This window comes from Hoplias malabaricus, chromosome 1 (assembly GCF_029633855.1).
Source record: "Hoplias malabaricus isolate fHopMal1 chromosome 1, fHopMal1.hap1, whole genome shotgun sequence".
NCBI classification, from domain to species: domain Eukaryota; kingdom Metazoa; phylum Chordata; class Actinopteri; order Characiformes; family Erythrinidae; genus Hoplias; species Hoplias malabaricus.
In genome coordinates, this window is record NC_089800.1 from 71881837 (window position 1) to 71904699 (window position 22863).

General features: G+C 36.4%; 1 protein-coding gene across 1 annotated transcript; it reads left to right on the forward strand.

Annotated features, from left to right (window-relative positions):
- Positions 1–725: 725 nt before the first annotated feature.
- On the forward strand, positions 726–17683 carry wdr20a (WD repeat domain 20a). The gene is made up of 4 exons (XM_066682913.1): positions 726–989; positions 12731–12913; positions 14266–15591; positions 17536–17683. Exons 1-4 carry the CDS (start codon positions 726–728, stop codon positions 17587–17589), a joined length of 1827 nt encoding a protein of 608 aa, XP_066539010.1. The 3' UTR covers positions 17590–17683.
- The last annotated feature ends 5180 nt before the right edge of the window (positions 17684–22863 follow it).

Here is a 22863-nt window from a genome sequence, read left to right on the forward strand (position 1 = left end):
ATTTATTTAAAAATACTGAAGATAGAATAGTGTGGTCCAGCATGTGGGTATCAAAATATTATGACACCATTGATTTTGGGCATATTTCTATAAAACTTTGTTGTAAAAATATTGCTTAGAAGATTCAGTGATGATACTGTGTTTATTAATAACGGTTTGAATCATATATTTTGGCATGGGACTTGTTTGTTAGTTTTGGTTTCACCTTGTTTGTTCTTAATGTTTTTATTTAGTACCACGTGTATTACTAAGTATTATTCAAAATAATTGTATTACAATAAAAGTAACGTTAAGTCATCTGTTTAATAAAAAGCGTTTCTGTAGTACTATATAAAATGACGAAAAACGTACACCTGATTAATGGCCCAAGCTGGATATAAAGACTGTCATTTTTGAGGCTTTAATTCATTTCGAAAATGGGCTTGGAAAAATTTAACTGATCTAAAACATTGTTTTATATATCATTTCAATATTTCCAGTAAATTACACTGCGCTGCAATCTCTGTACAGTATATTACGTTTTAGCATTTCAAAAAGGTTTTTACTCGTAATTAGTTCTCCTCAATGAATTGTTTATTTGTTTTTATTCGGTAGTTGCTGTAAGCTAGCCCTTATATACACAGTTCTCATTTGTTATAAAATAATGCCATTAAATAACCACAGAAGCCCGTACACGCTGTTCTGCGCATGCGCGGCGCGTAAGATCCGGGCCTGGGCCAGGATGAATGCAAATTTCAAAGATGGCGGCGGAGGGAGGAGGGAAGGAGATGAACGAGATCAAAACTCAATTCACGACCCGAGAAGGCGCTTACAAACTCCTCACGCACTCAGAATACAGCCGCCCCAACCGGGTGCCTTTCAATTCCCAGGGCTCCAACCCCGTCAAGGTGTCGTTCGTGAACGTGAACGACCAGTCCGGCAACGGGGAGCGGATCTGCTTCAATGTGGGCCGGGAGCTCTACTTCTACATCTACAAAGGCGTCCGAAAGGTAAACATAGCTGCTCCTGCTTTCTCCTGCATTATTTTATTATATATTTTTAAATCGCAGGCTCAATTCCAGACACGGGGGTCCAGTTATAAACGAATGACGGTTTTAATTTTCCCGAAGCAGACAGCTTGTTGTTTGGCTGCGTTTTGCTTACCCCTTGCTTGCTAAAGTTAGCTTTAACTAGCTTAGCTCCTGGAGCCTAAACCGACGGACAAGCTGTCAGCTCGGGCCTAATGTTAGTTCATCTGTCAGTTGCCAAACGAATAACGCTTTTCATGCCTTTTTCATTATCTGTGTCTTATACAGATATCTATTCGTGCGATAACCAACTTATCCGTTAAATTTAGCTACTTTTAAGTTAAGGTTTGTCATGTGAGGATTAACGTTAGCCGCGTATATATCGGCACATCCCTTTAAGTTGGCTTGTTAATCGAAATCTTCGTTCCACTTTATTGGAACTATACTGAGAACTACAGCGTTTAAAATAGAACAAAATATTACATTGGTAATATGCAGTCAATGTGGTCTTATGAATGTTCACGGTCATGTAACCTACACAGCAGCAGTTAGGTTTAAATGAATGGCTACGTAATAAATGAAGTCGTCCTCTTGAACTGTGGCATGGAGTCAGTTAATTATTGTTTATGAATCGGTTATTATCGCATAACGTATCTGTCGACGTTGAGACGTGGTTGAATGTAATTATTCACGAAGTTCTGTGCTGTGCGTGTATTACTGTAGAGAGAGAGAGAGCTAGCTCACATCTCATTGTTTCTATTTGTGTTTATTATTTAGATCTCAGAATTCATAAGAAGTGTTGAGTCAGTAAAGCGACTCACTCTGTAGAGGTCTGCTGTCTGGAAATTACTGGAAAAAAACACAGCACAAAAATCCAGTGATTGCGTGCGCTATCGTTTGTATCTATTCACAACTCCTATGTGACTGTTTTAGGATGTGGAAGTTAAAGGGGAACCTAATATTTTACAGTTTAATATGCTACATATTTCAGTGTCAATTTAAAGAAGCACATTCAGGGTTTTAAAATATGTAATTGTGTAGAGAATTAGTTTTATTTAAAATGCTATTGAGAGGAACCAGGTAAAAAAAAAGCAGGTTGTTTGTGTGATCTAAAATACATTTTGATAAAAGTGATTTATTGATCAATCTGGACAGTACATATTGTGTAAATTGTTTTTCTTTTTAACATCTGGTATTGACTTCTGTAATTCACCTATGTGAAATGTTTTAGACTCTCCATTTTTATTGAGTACCACTTGTAATACTAAGTATTAATCAAAAAATATTTATTAAAAAAGGAGTAACGTTAAATTGTCTGTTTAATGAAAAGAGCATAACTTCTGTAGTACTATATAAATGACTAAAAAGTGTATATGTGATTAATGGCCCAAGTTGGACATAAGAACTCATTTTTGAGCCTTTAATTTTTGAAAATGGGATTGGAATTAATAACTAAAGCATAGTTTTATATTTCATTTAAATTTTTCCAGTAAATTACACTGTGCTGTAATCTCCCTGTACAGTATACTAAGTTTCACCAAACAGATTTCAACTCGTAATGAGTTCTCCTCCAGATAATTCTGATTAATTTTGTTTTTGTTTGTTACTTGCTGTAAGCTAGCACTTATATTTACAGTTCTTGTCTGTTATAAAAGATTTCCATTAAATAACCACAGTAGACCATGCGTGCTGTTCCGTTCTGTAAAATCCAGGCCTGGGCCAGGATCAATGCAAATTTCAAAGATGGCGTGGGAGGGAGGAGGGAAGCAGATGAACAAGATCAAAACTCAATTCATGACCCGAGAAGGCGCTTACAAACTTCTCACGCACTCAGAATACAGCTGCCCAAAAATATTCATGTTCAGGCAGTGTTTTAAAATATGTAATTGTGTAAAGAATCAGTTTTATTTAAAATGCTATTGAGAGGAACCAGTTAAAAACATAACCATGTTGTGTTTGTGTGAGATCCAAAATACATTTTGATAAAAGTAATTTATTGATAAATCTGGACAGGAAGTATTTTGTGCATTTTTTCTTTGTAATGTCCTGCATTGAATGTTGTGAATTCTAACTTTAGGGGCCTTTTTCTAGAAACCAAATTTTCACACTAGGATTATATTTTAAATAGTTTTCTTTACATGTTAACAATTGAATTTGTCAATTTGTCAAGTTAAAAAAAAATGTGGAATGGGAAGAATTGGGAGAGTACAAAGGCTGTTCTACCGCAGTGCTTTTAAATAGTAGTTATTGTGTATGTTTTTAACGTGCCCTTGTGAACAACAGAGACTCAACTAATTCACTTTTCAGCAAGAGCCTGCAGTTGTCAAGATGTTACTGTGCTGTCTCCTTTTGTTCTCTCACAAGTATGGCACAGCGGCTCCTGTGCCAGTACACCCAGCAGTACAGCGCTTCCTGTGCTGGTACGCACAGCAGTAAAGCGCCCCCTGTGCCGGTACGCACAGCAGAACTGGTTATACACGTCCGTTATTAATGTGACAGGACAAAATGGGACAGAACAGTAACATCTAGACAATCACTCCTGCTGGCATCTGGGTCCTATCTGGGTGGAGTTTCCATGTTCTCCCGGTGTCTGCATGGCTTTTCTCCGGGGTATCCAATTTTTTTTTTCCAAAAGACAAAAACATGGCAGTTTGGTGATTTGGCTATTCTAAATGATCTGTCCTGGTGTGAGTGAAAGTGTGTGTAAGTCAGTGAATGTCTGTTTGTGTGTATGCTCAGATATGGATTGGCACTTATGATTGAACCCCTGGTGTCCTATGCAGTCCTTCAGCTGGACAGTCATTCTGTGTTTGGCTGCTGCTTCTTGCCAGTGCATGTGATTGAGTGTTGAATGGAATGGTGTTATGTGCAGTGTTGATTGTAAAAGCACCTATGGGTGTCTAGAAGGATGCTATAAAAAGTTAACTATAACTGAGTGAATAAATATATAGCACCATGTACCATATGCCATAGCCTCATGTGCACTTCCCCAGAAATGTAATTAGGCATGGTAATAGGGCAGACGGCAATGATTGTGATTGGATTGCAGTCAGACGAACATTGGTCAAGATAGATTAGCTGAGGAAGTCCAGAATTATGATCTCCCCTGTACTTCACTAGAGAGTAGTGGTGCAGTGATAAACTAATTTAACAGTACAGGACAAGTTGCTATTTGTGCTATACAATATGATACATTTTCAATACAATATGAAGAAAGATGATGATTTGTATTTCCCTTTTATTTTTTGATGTAGAGGGTCAAAGAGGCCAATACAAATGCAACAGTATATTTGGAAAGGATGATTGGCATCTGAAATTTTCATGTAAAAATATATATTAAAAATACAAAATACATAAGTTTAAAACTGTGTCTCAATTCAGAGGCTGCATCCTTTGAAGGAAACATTTGTAGAACGATTAGGTCACAACGCCGTGACTAGACTGTCCCATTTCAGAGGCTCCTTCATATGCGGCAGACAAATGCGTCCTACTTTTCTTGAGGAACGAAGGATGCAACATGACTATCCTACACTAACCGAGATATATCATGGTTCATCGGGTGCCGTGGGGATTTCAGAATATTGTGGCGCCAGCAGAGGAGCGAAAGGGGTACTGTACTCCTGTTGTTGATGTACTGTACAATCAAATCATTTATGATATAAATATTACGTAGGAACATGTACTTGAATATTGCCTTTGTTTAAGGAGCAGTTTATTAAACTGTAGGGAAATGTAGTGTTTTTCTTTAAATGAACCTTTTTTTAATCTTGTTACTCTCCCGTGGTGTTATATGACACTGGTCTGTGGTAAACACAAAGCAAATGAAGCTGAAGCAGAAAACATATCGATTATTTCAATAACATTGTTCATGGGGGAGTGCTATTGAAATATGTTCACTTAAGAAAGCTGTTGTGGTTATTAATACAGCCTTTCCATTTTACACAATCGCTGACTTAAACGATTGCTATTAATTTTAAAGATTACAATTATGTGTATTGTTAAAGTTACTGTAACACACTATACGAAATAGCCACTGGATTCAAACCCAGGCCTTCTGGTTCCAAGGTCAAGCACTAACAGCCACGACATTCCTTAAACCTTTTTGCTTTTTTAAATTTTTGAATTATTGATCCAGAGTTTGCAATATTACTATGAACATTTAAGAAATGATCTTTTATGAACTCCTTTTTTTTAGTTTAACTCACTTTTGTATCAGCCTCTGTGTATGAGGTTCCCAAGGCATTTGTGATGACTCCAGCATAGAGTTTGAACCCTGACCCTATGGGACAAGAAGGCAGTAGCTTTCATGTTATGCCACAAGTCCCTGGCACATCTTGAGCTTCCTGAAATGATGAAGTAATATGTAATGTAAGTATTTCAAAAACTTTGAATTTTTATAATTATAACAAAATGAAAATATATTTAACATTCAGTTTTAGGTTGACATTGGGGGAACAATGTTTTGATAAATCCATGATAAAGTTATAGAATCAATTATGTACAACAGTACTGCACTGATTGATTGAGGTATTCCAGCCAAAAAAAAATGCAATAATTATTTTACTTTGAGACTCTGAACTATTTTTATAATGGACATGTATTTGCAAAAGTGTCAGGCTTGGTGTGCTGTATATGTAATGTTTGATTTGGTGACCAGTAAATATTATAATACTTTACATTAATTATAGGTATTCCGTTTAAATGCAAATACACATAAATTTTAATGCAAACTGCCACACAGTGATGAAAGAATTAGACTTTCATCACTGTGTGGCTTCCAGGCCCATCCCAGTAACTGGTGAAGCATTGAATAAAGCACAAAAATAAAGCTGTAACTCGGGAATAGGGTTGGACAGTATAATAATAATGCTGTATACCACGGTATTTTAAAATGTGGATGGTATCTTAAAATGAGGGCAGTGTTTGACACGTGTGTGGTGTGTCAAATTTCGGTTCTGTGTCTTTAAAAGTTGGCCAAAATGATCAGATCATCATGAGAGCCTCAGGGAGGGGGCGCTGTGGGAGCTCTGACTGCTGATGTCACGGTCTGAAAACTGGTGGAGAAAAGTACAAGCCCGGTAGCCCACTGCAGTTGTAAGTTTAGCGCTGAGTTTGGGTTAAAAGAGAAAGGAATTAAGCTGTAAACAGACAATTCTCACTCAACTATTTGTGTTTACAGGTATATGGCTTTATCCTCAAAATATGTGTGTTTTGAGCCTCAATTTGCTGAAAAATATGTTGTGATGTGCTAAACCATAAGGGCCTGTTGGCGCCAGCTGTGCTTCTAAACAGTGTACACCGTCTTATTTCGCTTATTTTCAAACTTTCCTGTTCCTTCAGCACCCGTGGCTGAATTTTGCTCTCCCAGAAGCAGGTTTTTATCATCAACACGTGTCGGTGTGCGCTACCAGGCTGTGTTTAGTTAAATTCACTTGACTTTGTGCTCAAAGATATAAGGCTCAGCGTAGCCTGACAACACCCCCTCCCCATGGTAATACAGTATACCAAGATGATATTTTGAGACTGTATTACATTATGAAAAAAGTGCATACCGCCCATCTCTACTCAGGAATACTTTTCCCCAAATATTACAAAACTTCATAGGCTTCATCCAAATATTGAATTCACCCGCAAGATGGAGGTAGAGAATTAATTATAGAAACTTATCTTAGAAATGCAAACGCACGCATTTGAACGTAAGCTGCTCTCTGGATTTTTACTAAACATGGACGTATGTGGTTTTAGCAGAATTCTCAAGACCTTAACTTTAATAATATTATAAATAAAATGCTGGACTTTCATCACTGTGTCACCTCCAGACCCCTCCCAATAATGGGTGGAGCATATGTTCAACAAAGCACACAAATATAGAGAATGGGAACGTGACAGCAACTGCTGTGAGCAGTGCAAGTCATTTTTGGAAAAGAGGACAAGAGGCGGAGGGTGGATATATAAACATTGCAGTGTTGTGTATATTATCCAGCCTAAAATGCGATTTTTAGGTTTTTGTTGTGTTATTAACTGCCATAATCATTTTCACAACTTGAGTGGAAAATCTATTGCAAATGGAGTGCTGTTTTTTTATTTAATTTGTTTTTTTTTTTTTTTTTTTTTTTTTTTTTTTTTTTTTTTCTTCTTTTCTTTTCTTTTTCTCCTCCCTCCCTCTTCCAGCTTGGAAATAAAACTGTGGAACCATGGTACAAGTCAGGAAACAACCTCCGAGAAGCTAGCCCCTCATATGATGAGAAATGGATAAAAAACGTGTCCTTTTAGCCTCTTGTTGTCTGTTGTGATGCACACTTACCCCACCAAATTTTGTTCTGCAGATTAAATTGATTAGGAGAAAAAAATCATAAGAAGGAAAAATCAGACAAAATCAACAGTAGGGTTCAATTAGAGCTGGGCAATCATGATTAATTGTACATTTTACCACAATTACGATTAATGACAGATTTTGTTTTTGTATTTTTGACCGTCATAGTTCAGTGCCGAGGCTTGTACTGTAAATATGCTCCGGTATTAAATAAGGGGTAAGTTTCCTAATGTTGCTGGGAGCTTGTTCCTCTCTTGTTTTTGAGCAGTTTTTTCCCCCTCAGTGTTTACATTTGACTTCTTTTTGTTCAGTGTTGTCTTAGTTATAGTCAAAACACAGCACCACACCGCAGTCCAAACCGCAGAAGCTGTGTTTTTCTTTGGTACGAGCTGCTCAAGTCGCTTGTTTGCTTCAGCATTTAGGTTGCTTCCATGTGGCAGATTGGGGCAGAATCACATGACTACAACTTGGTAGCGTGGATTTAAAGGAACAGTACATGAACACACAGTGGGGACATGACAGAATAAAAAATAATCGATATAGACAAGATTGTCGATTAGACGTTATGAAAGTCGATTTTCATTAATTTTTGATAAATTGCCCAGCCCTAGCTTGAACAGAATATAAGGCAAAGAGATCCAGACGGGGGTCTGGGTCTGCCCCAAAACTCACAACAAACAAACCTTTCTCGAACTTTATTTACATATTTTGCCTTACAACAACATTAAAGCAATGCGAAAAAATTAAACAGTTCTGAAAATTAATTAAAAAAAAAAAAAAAGAAAAATTAGAATAACAGCATTACAAAAGTCCTCAGTCCCCTGATTCAGTACTTTGTAGAGCCACATTTTCCTTTAATTACAACCATGAGTCTGAATGGACATATCCCTACCAGCTTTGCACATCTGGATTGGGGATTGTTTGCCCATTCTTCATTGCAGAATTGATAGAGGAAAAAACTTCTTAAAAATAAGGCAATGGTTACCGGGAAATGTTCTCATAACGCTGAACATGGATTCTGTTTACAGAGTAAAATCATGTTTCTCAGCAAAAAGAGCCAATCAGCTTGCTGTTAACGAATAAAGTCTTATGTGGGGATTTAGACTGCATATCTCCTACTTATAATTCAGTTAGGAGCATTTTCCTATTATTTAATTGTTTTGGCTTATCGAAATATCCTACTTATTGTTATTTTAGGCAGCTGTACCCTATATTAGAGCATTTCCACAAGGTAGCACAACTCAACAGAACGTAGTATACTATTATACTATACAACAGAACACAGTATAAGTATATTGTGATTCTAGACTGTATTGTAATTTGTAATCAGCATGAAACATTTGTGTAATCTCTCCAGTTTTGAAACCATGAGTGCTGCCACCATGTTGGCGCAGGCAGGGCAGAGAGAGTACAAACTGAGTGAGTACTGCAGCACTATTGGTCAGGGATGCAAATTCATGTGTCAGAATTTGCGGAAGCCAACCCAGTGTGACCCCACCGTTCTGTTTCTGTTTAACTAGCTTCTAGTATCTAAAATAGTCACAGATTTGATTTATTATTATTTTTTAAATACTTTTTGTGCAGTGCCTTTTTGGCATTGAATTTCAATACCCAGCACTATTAGTGAACCAAAAAAAAAATTAAGCTGTAATACTCACTAGGCTATCTGTCTCTCTGCTCATGGCACCTGTTGTTTTTTAGACACTGAGAAAATGTCAGACATTCAATAAAACTAACAGAGATTAGGATGTTGGGTTCCTGCTCCATAGGTGCATCATATTAAACTTTTTTTGGTGTTTATGATTACCTAAATTGAAAATATCTCCAAATTTGGGAGATAGCTAACTGCATTACTAAACAAAACAAAAATAAAACAACTCGAGTTACAAGTTAGTTTCTCTGGTAGTTCAACTTCAGCCACATTCAGACAACAGTCATTTGTCTGCTCTAACATACCATTCCACCTTAAAAGTTTCCCCACAATTGTAGATGTCCTTTTTAACTTTCTCTAACTTTGTTCTTCTCTTTCTCTTTCACTTTTTTTTGTCTTTCTCACTATCTTTTTCTGTCTTTCTTTAGGTCGTACTTCCCCCTTTACCGAATCAGAGCTAAAGTGACCAGTCCATGTGAAATTATACCTTATGGTCAATGTACAGTGAAATTTGAGTCTGTTTTTTCCCATCAATGGCAGTAAAAACACAAACACTACTGATTAGGGGCAGTAAACACAAAAACCTGATGCAGCCTACAGACACCCTGGGGGTTGGGTGTCTTGCTCAAGAGCATTTCAGCTGTAGATAATAATGCCATTCGTGGGGATTGAACCCCACGAATAGTCCCAAGCCTGTTTTTCTCAACAGAGTCTGGTTGCAGGCATGCACTCCCTGCTAGATGCACACGGTGACAGAGAAGTCACAGCGGAACGATTCTGTTTGGCTGTTTCAGCTTAACGAGTTGAGATATATATCTTAAAACTGTGTCATTTTTATTATTGAGTTCTGGTGCTATATATAATGTCCATATCATTAGTGTAGTGATTTCTGGTGCTTTATACAACAGTTTGCTCCAGTCGCACACTGATTGGTTGAGAAGCATTCTAAAGCATGCTTTAACAGCATGTTTTTTTCCCCACAACCACTGTATCATTCCACTGAACACAGTTGCTAACAACTCTCTATGCTGCTGCTGTCCTTATCACATTTTCAAAGCTAAATTAGCTTCAGTTCATGTTTCACACCAAAAAACTCTTCAGTCTTCAGTTTACTTTGGAAATACTAATACAGATAAAATCACATACCAGTTATACTCATTCACTGTTATAAACATGTATAATGCTTAAGTTTGACTTGAAATAAATGGAGACTGAGGGCAGTGACTGGCACTAAAGACCGTTTAAAGAAACGATCTGTAACATTGACACCATGTGTATAGTAAAACAGTAATTTATATATACTACAGTATATATACTATAATACAGTTTCAAAACAATAAAGAGAGCTGTCTGCCTCCTCCCCCTCCTCCCTAGAAGTGAAGCTCAAACAGGTTGCCAGTTTGACGAAAACTGAACGAACATGAGTTTAAGAACTTGGGACTTGATAGCTAAGAAGAATGTGCCATAATCAACATATTTACACTGAAAAGTGTTCATCGTTTCACTAAAACATCTACCTATGCAAAAAACTGGACATGTTGCTGCCATTTCCCTGCATTTACAAGCCTTTATTGTACAAAATCCACATTAAATATTTCAACTAGACAAGGTTGGTGTTTTTATCAATTTGACGTTTAGGAGGCAGATTTTCTTATCCACAATTTTCATAGTCAAACATTTTGTTCCAGCTTACGTGTCCGTTTACAAATTGGCGTTATTCGTCAGGTTCTTGAATTCTCTGTTCCGCCTTAAGCACTGAAGCAAGCTTTTGAAACTTTTATTCAGCAACTGTTATTCCACTTTATCTATTTAAATCACACAAACCAATTGTATTATTTAACCAGTTATTCACAATTTTTGCATTCAAGCATTTAGTTACACCTTGAATGTGTCAGGTACACCTTATGTGCTTGTTCTCCAGCTTCTTATTGAATACTCATTTCCACCTTAAACAGCTATGCAAAGCTAAAGCTAGCACTGTGTCTATAAACAAAACTCGTTTTGAAACATTTATTTCCCATTTTATCTATTTAAAACACGTGACCAAGTGCACATAATGTCACTAAAACACCTACCTTCCAGAGAAACTCTTATATTTGCTGTGTACTACCAAGCTTGATTTTTCCGTTCCAGCTTAAATAGGTGAATATGCAAGGCTTTTCAAACAATTCTTACTACTAAATGTGTTTAAAAGTCACACACACCACGGAGAAACTCACATGAATCTGCATCATTTCCTTAAAACAAAAAACAAACAATGGTATTTACACTTTTCAATCATGTTGTTATTCAGCAGTAGTTTATTTAGCAGATTAGGGATCTGGGTAGTTTATTCAGCAGGTTAGTGATACTGTAGCAGTGAGCTGAGGCCGATCCAGTCTGGGCAGTGAGTGCACTGCTGTAAAGTTACTGTGACATAGCAACAAGCTACTTGTTGAGGAACTATTATTTGGCGGAAGGATCAACTAATTTCATAAACATTTTTGACACCACTTTCACAGCTTCGTTGATACGTTTCAAGATGTATTACCCAAACTGTTATATAAAAGCAATAGAACACTAGACGTTGTGTGTTATCATGAAATAACAGCACGACTGAGATGGACTACTGCACTCCCCTTGAGCTCGTGCTTGCACTGCATCACAGCAGTGATGTTATTTTATGATAACACACTCCCTCTTGTGTTCTTTTGCTTAAATATATGATGACAGCTAGAGAAATTCCATTGAATGTGCTTCATGCAGCAGTAGCTTGGTTTTGCTAATAAAACAGACCCACTGACTTTTTTTTTTTTTTTTTTTTTTTTTTCGGGATACTATAATCGCTATTTAATTTCATTGTAGTGTAATTTCATTATGTATGGGATGCGTTTAGTTGACATGTACACTTTGTAGTGTGTAGCCTGCTCCCTAGGGCTGTCACTATCATGAAATTTTAACTGATGATTATTTATCATACAAGTAATTACGATTAACGAATTAATGGTCTGTTGGTTTTTTTTTATACACCCTCAGTACTTTAATAGGCATAATGATGACATAATAATGTACACACATTATTAGTAAATAGTAATTAAAAAAAAAAAAAAAAAAAAGTTTTTTTTTCTCCCACAACAAAGTTGTGCTGCTAGATTTTTATTACTTTTGGTTACGTGTATATACCCACATACATATAGATATGTTTTATTATATGAGTTTATCACATAATTTATGATTCATGTAATTCTATCCTGTGAATTTGTCCACATCCTCAAGCACTCAGTATATTAAATGAACCAGTATGTTATTATTATAAAGATGATGGAGGGCTGGGTTTAACCTTCTAAAACATTAGATGTGTGTAAACAGAATAGAGTAGATACAACCTCATTAATACTCTTGTTTATAATTTATTTTTTATTATTTAGAGGACGATGGGTTTTGGTTCCTCACATGGATCCGTCCTCCAGCTTCTGAGCTTTTCCTTGCCTTTTGGCTTGCTCAGGGGTTATTATTTTTGAAATTTGGTACAATTTTTGAGGTGCTTATTTTGTGACATATCAGGTTGTTAGAAGTCCTATACAAATAAATGAGACTTTACTCATAAATATAAAAATAAATAACAATTTTAATGTTTTAATGCTAGGTAATTTTAGATATACTATGTTTGTTTCCTCTTGAAACACAAGTTCTAGGAATAAAATAATTTGAGGAAGGAAAAATCATATGCACTTTTCAGAAGCTGGCTTATTATTTATTTTTGTTTTTGTTTGCTCACAGGCTGCAGACCTAAGTAAGCCAATAGACAAAAGGATTTACAAGGGAACGCAGCCCACCTGCCATGACTTCAACCACCTTACTGCCACAGCTGAGAGTGTATCACTGTTGGTGGGTTTCTCAGCTGGACAGGTACAGCTCATTGACCCAATCAAGAAGGAGACAAGCAAGCTCTTCAATGAAGAAGTAAGTGTGTGTAGGTTGTAGGGCTGTCCCGAATACAATTTTTAGGGCCGTAGAGTTAGGTCACAATATCCTGCCACACCTGCTTTAAAATCTAGAGTCTGTGGCTCCCAGAGTTAAATCTCTCACTAATTTGTGCATACATGGTGCCAGCAAGGGCACAGAGTAAACATATGTTAACCAGAGCTATTTGAAGGCGCTCTAATTCAAGGTATTAAGCTGACAACATGAAATGTAGCTTCACCATGCTTTATTGTAAGTAGGTTGTTTTAGCAAGTTAAGTTTTTTTTTTTAGGCTTCGTTCAGGACATTTACGTTTACAGGGCAGAATATGTTTGAGTGTTGGAAAGGAGAGGTATATTTTAAGTCCTGTTTTATTTTAAAAAATTTATATTGCGATATTAGTGTTATTCTGACACTACGAGGAGACGATGTGAGCTCTAATCCAAGCAGTCAGACCACACTGACCCAGCATAGCAAATATTCTGTATTTGTTTTTATATTTACCGTGAAGCTTTAAGGGTATGTTTTTGTATGTTTATAAAATAAGCAAATTATGTTTTATTTCTAAGGAATGTTACATATTTACTGAAATATATATATATATATATATATATATATATATATATATATATATATAAAATTGTATTCTTGAAATTACTGTTGTAATTCAGTGTTTTGTCATTGCGCTTTTATGGTGACATTATATTGTGATATTATTTTAGAGCAATATTGCCCGCCCCTAAGTAGAGTGTTTTTTAAAGTTATGTTTTTATTTTTAGCTGTTTAGATGGAATACGGTTAGAGAGTAGCATCGCATTTATTGATAACCACGTTTATTTAGTAGGAGGGGGAGAAAAAAAACTAATATCTGATTCTCAAAATTTAAAATCCAAACACCTACCCAATGAACAAATATCTGAATTGTCAAATATGCAGGGCCAGCCCTAGTTTTGTGTGAGTGTACTTAGTTGATTTAGAGCACATTATTGAACTTTTTTTTTTTTTTTTTTTTGTATTTTAGTGTGAAATATTTTGATCAAGATTATTTCATGTATTTTGTTCTTATTTTCTATATAACAGCTAGCCCCTTGGCAAAAACATAAAAAGACAAATGTTTTTGTTATTTGAATCAGTCGTTCACTTTAGGAATGTTTCTGAATTATTTTTTGTTTTAACACTTAATCTTTAACATTAGTCGTTTAATACACTTTACATGTAGTTTTATAATTTACTTTTAATTGTCTTGTTAACTATATCTTTAACAAATGTTTTGTTTTGTTTTTTCTTTCCCCCAATTCTAAAATCAACCACCCCATCTTCTCTACAAATCCAATCTAAAACCACTGTCTCAGAGACTAATAGATAAATCTCGAGTGACATGTGTAAAATGGGTGCCAGGCTCTGAGAGCCTATTTCTTGTAGCTCATTCCAGTGGAAACATGTACTTGTATAATGTGGAGCATACATGCGGCACAACAGCCCCTCATTACCAGTTGCTCAAACAGGGGGAAAACTATGCTGTGCACACATGCAAGAGCAAATCCACACGCAACCCTCTGCTCAAGTGGATGGTAGGCGAGGGGGCGTTGAATGAGTTTGCCTTTTCCCCTGATGGGAAGTTCCTGGCATGTGTAAGCCAGGACGGTTTCCTACGTGTATTTAACTTTGATGCAGTGGAATTGCATGGGACCATGAAAAGCTACTTTGGGGGACTGCTTTGTGTTTGCTGGAGCCCGGATGGAAAATACATTGTTGCGGGAGGAGAGGACGACTTGGTGACTGTGTGGTCATTTATGGATTGTCGGGTCATAGCGCGAGGACACGGTCACAAGTCATGGGTGAGTGTGGTGGCTTTTGATCACTACACTACAAGTTTAGAAGAGAGTGATCCCATGGAATTCAGTGGGAGCGACGAGGACTTCCAGGATCAGATACACTTTGGCCGAGACCGGGCCAACAGTACGCAGTCGCGACTGTCCAAGCGCAATTCTACGGACAGCCGACCGGTCAGTGTCACCTACCGCTTTGGCTCGGTGGGTCAAGACACCCAACTGTGCCTGTGGGACCTCACAGAGGATATCCTGTTCCCTCACCTCCCTCTGTCTCGAACCAGGACCCACACTAATGTCATGAACGCTACCAGTCCCCCAGCCACAGGAAGTGGAGGAGGAGGGAGCAGCACTGTTGTCACTACGACCAATAACCCCAGCACGAATGGCAGCAATAACAGTGGTGCCAATACACCAGGAAACCCTCTGCCCACGCCGTTGCCACGCTCCAACAGCCTGCCGCACTCAGCAGCCTCCACCACCAACAGCAACAAAAGCAGTGTGATGGACAATGCCATTGCCTCAGGTGTCAGCAAGTTCGCTACTCTCTCACTGCATGACCGCAAAGAGCGCCACCATGACAAGGACCATAAGCGCAACCACAGCATGGGCCACATCAGCAGCAAGAGCAGCGATAAGCTCAACCTGCTCACCAAAACCAAAATGGACCCAGCCAAGACACTGGGCACGCTGCTTTGTCCACGCATGGAAGATGTACCCCTTCTCGAGCCACTCATCTGCAAAAAGATAGCACATGAGAGACTCACTGTTCTCATCTTTTTAGAGGATTGTATAGTCACCGCTTGTCAGGAGGGATTTATTTGCACATGGGCAAGGCCTGGCAAAGTGGTAAGTTCATTTTGAATCTGAAATGCTACAAAACAGATTTACTCCCACACCCAAAAACACTCAGAACATGAACACAGTACAGTACAATGGATGTATCCATAGTGGTGTCAAGTTTAGCAACTTTGCACATGATTTATTTACAGCCCATTATTTGTCTCCTTGTGCCCAGTGAACATAAATTGAAATTTATTATCTTAATGTATAATCTAACAAATATTAAAAAAAACAAAAAAAACCCACAATGGGTAATAATGATGGTGATTTTTTTTTTATTTTATTTATTTTTTTTATCTCAGACATTGCATTCTCTTGCTGAAATCGACATTTAATGCATGAATATTATAAATAAGCAACAAATATTTAGGTTTTAAATAGAAGCAGAAATATGAAAGCAAATTAACCATGTCTCCACAGATCTGCAGCCTAATGCACTTCATAGGTTTACAAATAGCAGTGCAAATTCAATGTATTGTATTATAACACAGGTAAATAGGCCACATTGTCATGAGATGTGTCACATTTTTAATATTCTCTGACAGTCTTAGTGAAAGATGTTTAGAATGTTCTGCAGCAAACATCTGCAGATGCTTTTTGGCCAGTATTGCTTTATTCTATAGTAGCATATTTGCTGGTTTAGTATGGAAATTGGCGTGTAACTGAAATGCTGTCTCAACATTGGAAAAACATGAAACGATGATGTTACTTTTAAATAGCAAGATGCTGAATATGTACCAAAATGAAAAGAAAATCCTTTGTATTTTCATGTCATTCAGTTGTTTAGAAACAAAAAAAACATTTGGATTTGTATCCAAAGAATTAATTGCTTAATTCATGTTAGAACTGAATGCAAACTGTGCTGAGATGCAGTTATAAATTATAGTTAAGTTTTGTGTCATGTGTATTACATTTCAATTTGTTCGACTGTCATGATTGCGTTTCACTTTGGCACAATTCACTCCTCATTGTTTAGGATACACTTCAAAGCTATATTTGATAAACTAATTCAAGTGCTTCCTTTAAATATATTTCTGCAAAGTACTATAGTTTGTATTTGCAAAGTGGAAGTCTAGTGAACACATGATGAACGTGTCACAAGTAGAAATGGCTATTTAGTGAAAAGTACATTGTTGTCAAAATTAATTAGAAAATCGCTACATATTACATACAGCTGTAGTTTAAATCATTTACTCATTTACTTTGATCAAGTGAGCATATGGTTAAAATGAAATAAAATATTTTTCCAGATAAGACAAGTTGAAGGTTATTTGTAGGTTATATATTATGTACAAAAAATCTTTGAATACCAATGCTGTGTAAATGTCATTGAAAATGTACAGTACCAGTCAAATGTTTGTGTACAATCCCATTAGTCATTGGTGGAATAGGGCTATTCACTGTATAGAACTGTGTACCAGCCCCTACCTGTGCACAACCCAAGTTATAATCTCAAACATTAATAAGGCGAGCAAATTAACTCTTGACGAGGCCACAGATGTTCACTGAAAACCATGCCAGGTGACGATCTCATGAAGCTGATTGAGAACACGCCAAGAGTTTGCAAAGCTGTCATCAAAGCAAAAGGAGGCTGCTTTGAAGAATCTAAAGTATAAAACATGTTCTGGTTTCTTTAACACTTCTTTTGTTTACTGCATAATTCCATGTGTTCCTTCATAGTTTTAATGTCTTATTATTCATATACAATATAGAAAATAATGATTAAAAAAAACATAAACCACTGAAAGAGAATATGTCCACAGTTTTGACTGGTACTGTGCATTTACAATATTTGGGAAATGGCCCCAAAACAACAGAAACCCTCCCTGAGTGGGCATGTCCAATCATTTGACTGGTACTGTATAAGTACTGCAGTGCTGTCCCTGTTTATTTAAATAATTTTGAAAAGCTTGGAAGTGCTCCCGAATAAATTTTTGTCTTCCTTTTCAGGGTTTATTGTCATCCCAAAACCAAGCCAACTCTCCCAGTGGAACAGTAGTATAGCCACAATTTTTCTGCTGCTAAGAACCCAGCTTCACACCACTGTCACATAGAGAGCCCTGTGTGCTTTTTTTTTTTTTTGTGTGTGCCCCCCCCTCCCCCCCTTTTTTTTTTTTTTTTTTTTTATTTTTTTTTTTTTTATTAAATAATTATTGGTTGCCTCACATTGTCTGCATGCACAGTGGACATGTTAATACTGTGCACAAACTGAATTGGTGTGGTTCATAACTGTGGCCATGGTGTTTGTCAGCTTTTGGTCTCCCTTCAAATTTTCAGAAACATTTTTTTCCATTTTGGATTTTTCACACACATTTTGATATTTTCCTGACTGTGGAACTCTGACATAGAGAGTAAATCAGTTAAGAGTTATAAAACCAGTCAGCCTTTGACCATGATAAACTAAGGAGGGAGGGGAGGGCAGGTTGGGCCAGACGTTGAAACCAGGGGCAAAGAGAATCCAAGGACTTGCTTCCATCCAAATTCCTTTTCCTGGTGTTTTGTTTTCCCTTTCACATGGACAAAATTTCCCTCATTAAGAACTTTGCACTGATTTTATTTTGGTTGTCTGTTTTGTAACTACTATAAAGGACAAAAAAATAAATAAAAAATAGACAAAGATGAAAGGTTTGGGGATGGCCTTGATGCACTTGGCTTTAATATCCTCTGTCTTGAAATTTGAATCTGAAAAAGCTGGATGCTGCAATCAGTTTTTTTTTTTTTTTTTTTTTAAAGAAATTTGTTTGCACTTAATAGTTTATTAGAAGAGAATGGCTTTACATTTTATGTGCAAGGACTCACAGACTGATATAAGGTGGAGAAATATGTAATGATTAAAAAAAAAAACTTTGTATCTATTGAGCATTTATTTTAATATTGTTTCAGATTAAATCTGCTTTGTATTATATGTATAATATTGTAATTCAGTGATTAATGGGGCAAAAGCAAATGATCAGTACTACTCTAGTGGACGTTTTGTCATTATTAAAGGAAATAGTGATTTCTAAAGCAGAAAACCATACATATAATAATATTAAAAAATCTTGAATAAGCAGGTTTCTGTTTTGTTTTTTGTTTTTTTCTTTAGTTTTTTGTTCCCCTCTTGGGTTTTTTTCCCCCTTTGATGTACAAATTCAAATGTATTTTGATATGGAAGATTTATGTATTTGAAGTCTCCAGACTTTGAACTAACATGTTTAATGTTGCAAATTCACAAAATGCAGTGATGTTTGACAGCAGAACCCGGGAATTATAACGTATGAAGCTCAGGAAAAGTCTCTCGCAAGCTATGAGTTCAAATTCAGCTTACCAGCATCTGTGCTAATCTACATACTAATACTAAGCCACATCCACTAGGCACAACTCCAATAGGTTTGATGCTGATCAGCAGGATCATTGCTATGTGACCTTATTTAACATTTCTCTGTACCTTCTTTTTTTAAGTCATTGTAATCATTGTTTGGTAAATTAGATAAAGGAAAGATGAGGATGTTACAGTGTTCATACTTAATGTCTTACCATCTACAGTTCACATTTTGTTGTTCATTAAAAAACAGCATATATTTGGCGTTATGCTTTGATTGTTGTAGGCTGTGATGTGTAATTAGCATCATTTTGTTTTTGAAACCACAGTGGAGAGCTTCAAAGCATTTTATATGACAAATTACATTTGTCAAATGTACTTTAATTTATTTGGGGGTTGCTTTTTGTGTAATTAATTAGAAAAAACTTGAGCTCCCATCAAAAATTATAAAACAAATATATATCTATATATAAAATATGAATAAGATCAGGACAGCCACTTAAACGATAAAGTTCCTCCTGATTCCACTCCAGACTTAGATTTGGTAACTTCTGTTGGGTAGGTTTTAGGGTTAGGGTTTTTCTCAACCAATTTGTCCAACACAGGGGGAAGGAGAAAAAAAAACCTTTCAAAATGTTTGACCATTGGAGATTAGTGTTGAATTATAGCAGTTGGCCATGCATATAAACAAATAAACAAGCATGTACAAAATTCAATTTTCAGTTTTCTATATTAGTAATATTTGAATAAGGTAAACATTTATTTAAATGCCACCATTCATTAATGGCTGGACAATTTGGCCCAAATATATATCACACGTATAATTTTAGTCGATTTTTTAAATATATGAAGTCTATGAAACTTCAATAACTAAATTTTCTTCAGCTTCTCTGAAGATGTACAGTAACTTAGTGTATAGCTCTCATTTGTATTCATATTTTAATTAATTTGGCAAACATCTCTGCCAATACCAATTAACACTTATGAATTGAATTTAGAGAAATGCTGTACACATTATTGCCACTGCTGTTTTAGCTCATCACATCACAATTTTCCAAAGTGTGAAATCCATTTTAGAAATGCTGTGCTTGAGGGAAGAGCTCACAGTGGGAACATCTCCAGTTTTTGAGAGATCAGTGTCACATAACTGGTTCTCTGCACTTGTAGGGATCAGTAGGACACACACAGCTCCACAGAAAGAACAGCTTTTCCAACGAGAGCAACCCTCTAATGTAGAGGTTCTGAGATGCCAAATATTGGATGATATTTATCTGGTGGGGGAGAAGTAGGAGGGAATGTGAGCCACCAGCACTGCTGAATAAAAAAATCCTAAAGGAAGCACTTAACTGATGGCAATGCTTGGTAATGTACATTTCAATGAAGGATGCTATAAATGCATAACAGACAAATGTTTAAAGTCACCTGACTATTTTTGTAACATTTTCTATAGTCATATTTATTGATATTGAATTATTGTCCAGGCCTATACTCATTAAATATACTGGTAAAATATTTTAAGAAAATGCAAACAAAACTATTTTAAATTTTCTATTAAAATGTAATTTTCCCATTGTTAATTTCCGTTCTGATTTGTGTGTTTTACCACTCATAAAATATTGTAAATATAACACTATTGATTGTTCATATTTACAACCCCCATTTCCAAAAAAGTTGGACATTGTTCAAAATGTAAATTTAAAAAAATTATATTCAAATCATTTAAACCCTATATTTAGTTAAATTTGTTAAAATTGTTCAAACTATGAAAGGTTGTAGGTTTTTCTTAATATATGCCTGTTTTTAATCTGATTCCAGAAACAAGTTCCAAAAAATTTGGGACAGGAGCATTGATTACCACTGTGTTGCATCACACCTTTTTTAACAACACTATGAGCGTTTGCGAACTGAGGAGACCAGACATCGTTTTGAAAGTGAATTTTATTCTGATTTCTAGCTTGTTACAGAATTTCAGCTGCTCGAGGTCTCTGTTGTAGTGTTTATACTTTTCATAAGGTTCCAGTTTTCAGTGGTTGACAGGTCTGGAATACTTTGGCTCCTAGACTCTTGTACTAAGGAGCCATGCTGTTATAGTCAATGAAGAACATGAATTGGCCTCGCTTTACTGAAATGAACAAGGCTTTCAGCAAAAGTGATGTTGGATGGTAGCATTTTGCTCCAAATCCTGTATATATCATTCAGCATTAACTGTGCCTTCACAGATGTACAAGGAATGCATCTGCACTAATGCATCCTTATGCTATCATGAATTGTGACTTTTGAACAGTGCATTTTCAATCACTTTCCCCTTTAGCCCATAGGACGCTGTATATTTCAATTTTTGATTTGACAGACCACAGAATATTTTGCACTTTGCCTCAGTCCTTTTTAAAGGAGCTTGGGCCCAGATAAGGCCCCAATGTTTCTGGAGCCTGTTTATATATGGTTTCTTTGCATTTTTGAGTTTTAACTGTAACATTTCTGGATGCTGCAACTGTGTTCACAAACAGTTGTTCTGAGCACATGCAGTGAATTTCTCTACACAAATGTTTTGTTTTTATTCAGCAAGGTCATGAAGACCACAGCCAGCAAATACTGGTTTTGGGCCTTTTCACTTATATGTAGAGCTCTCTCGAGATTCTCTGAAACTTTTCATGGTATTATGTGCTTCTAAAAGATTTGGCGTATTTAAGGTTGTCTTTTTAAAACCAGTAATGTCACTGACCTATTACCAATTGACCTCATTTATTTGTTCACCATCCCAACACTTTGGGAATGTGTTGCTGGCATCAAATTCAAAATAAACGGAATGTTTTTCAAAAAACTAGCAAATTTCCCAGTTTCCACATTTGAAATTGGTATTTGAACTATTTGAGTATTATATGATTTGTCTCACTTCTCCCTCATACACCACCATAATTTTGGATATATGTCTTTCCCTCTCCTGTGCATGCAGGCAAGTCACCATACTGCTACCTCTGGAATCACTACATGTAGAGGATGTTGACTTGTCTGTTTGGTTTATCACATCACACAATTTTAAATTTTAACCTTTATTTAACTGAAACTTGTACAAAGACTACATTTGTAATGTTTTCGCTGACCAATATGGTCAGCACATTCCATAATCCATAACATTGTGAAGAAATTCAAGAAATCTGTGAAAGTGACATGCGTTATGATCCTTGTACAACCGTACGATGAAATTTGACACCTGCTTTTAACCCCCACACATACAAGTGATTAGGGGAAGTGAATACATGCACACAAAGCAGCAGGTATCCTAAGGAGCGTTTTTGGGGTTAGGTGCCTTGCTGAAAGGCACTTCAACCATGGATGGTCCTGCTGGTAGTGGAGATTGGACAACAGACATTCAGTACCAAGCCTTTACCGCTATTAGGCAATAGCTGCCCCCTGAATGGCAATTTCAGACACTGTTTGTCTTTCAAGCTCTCACAGAGAGAGACCATCACAGTGCTGGAGTAAATGTCAACATTGGTGTGAGAGTATTTTGGGAACTGCTGCCCACTTAATCAAGAAATACAGTATGAAACTCTAAAAACATAGAGAAAGTTATAAATCAATGCTATTCATAGTACTTTTGAGTTCTCTGGGCCCCAGCTCATCTGAGATGGTCTGAAAGACAGTAGAAACAAGTGCTGTGGCCATATGATGCATGGGATGCTCCTCCAAAATGTAATAGGGAGAATAGCACCTCTCTCACTGCTCTATGGGGCTGCTTTCCTAAAAAAAACTTGGCTATGCAAGTATCACAGGGCAGAGAACTACTGCAGGATGCATTTCTTGGGGAGGATTCATTCAACCACTATGGCCATTTGAATACCTATGGAAAGAGCCTGAAAACATATCAATTTAAATCAGCATTTCATTCATTTTATGATTTCTTATTGCTTTCTCTTTTTATTACTCCATAAAATTACATGTTTCTGTTTAATTACATTTTATTCTATCGTCACTTA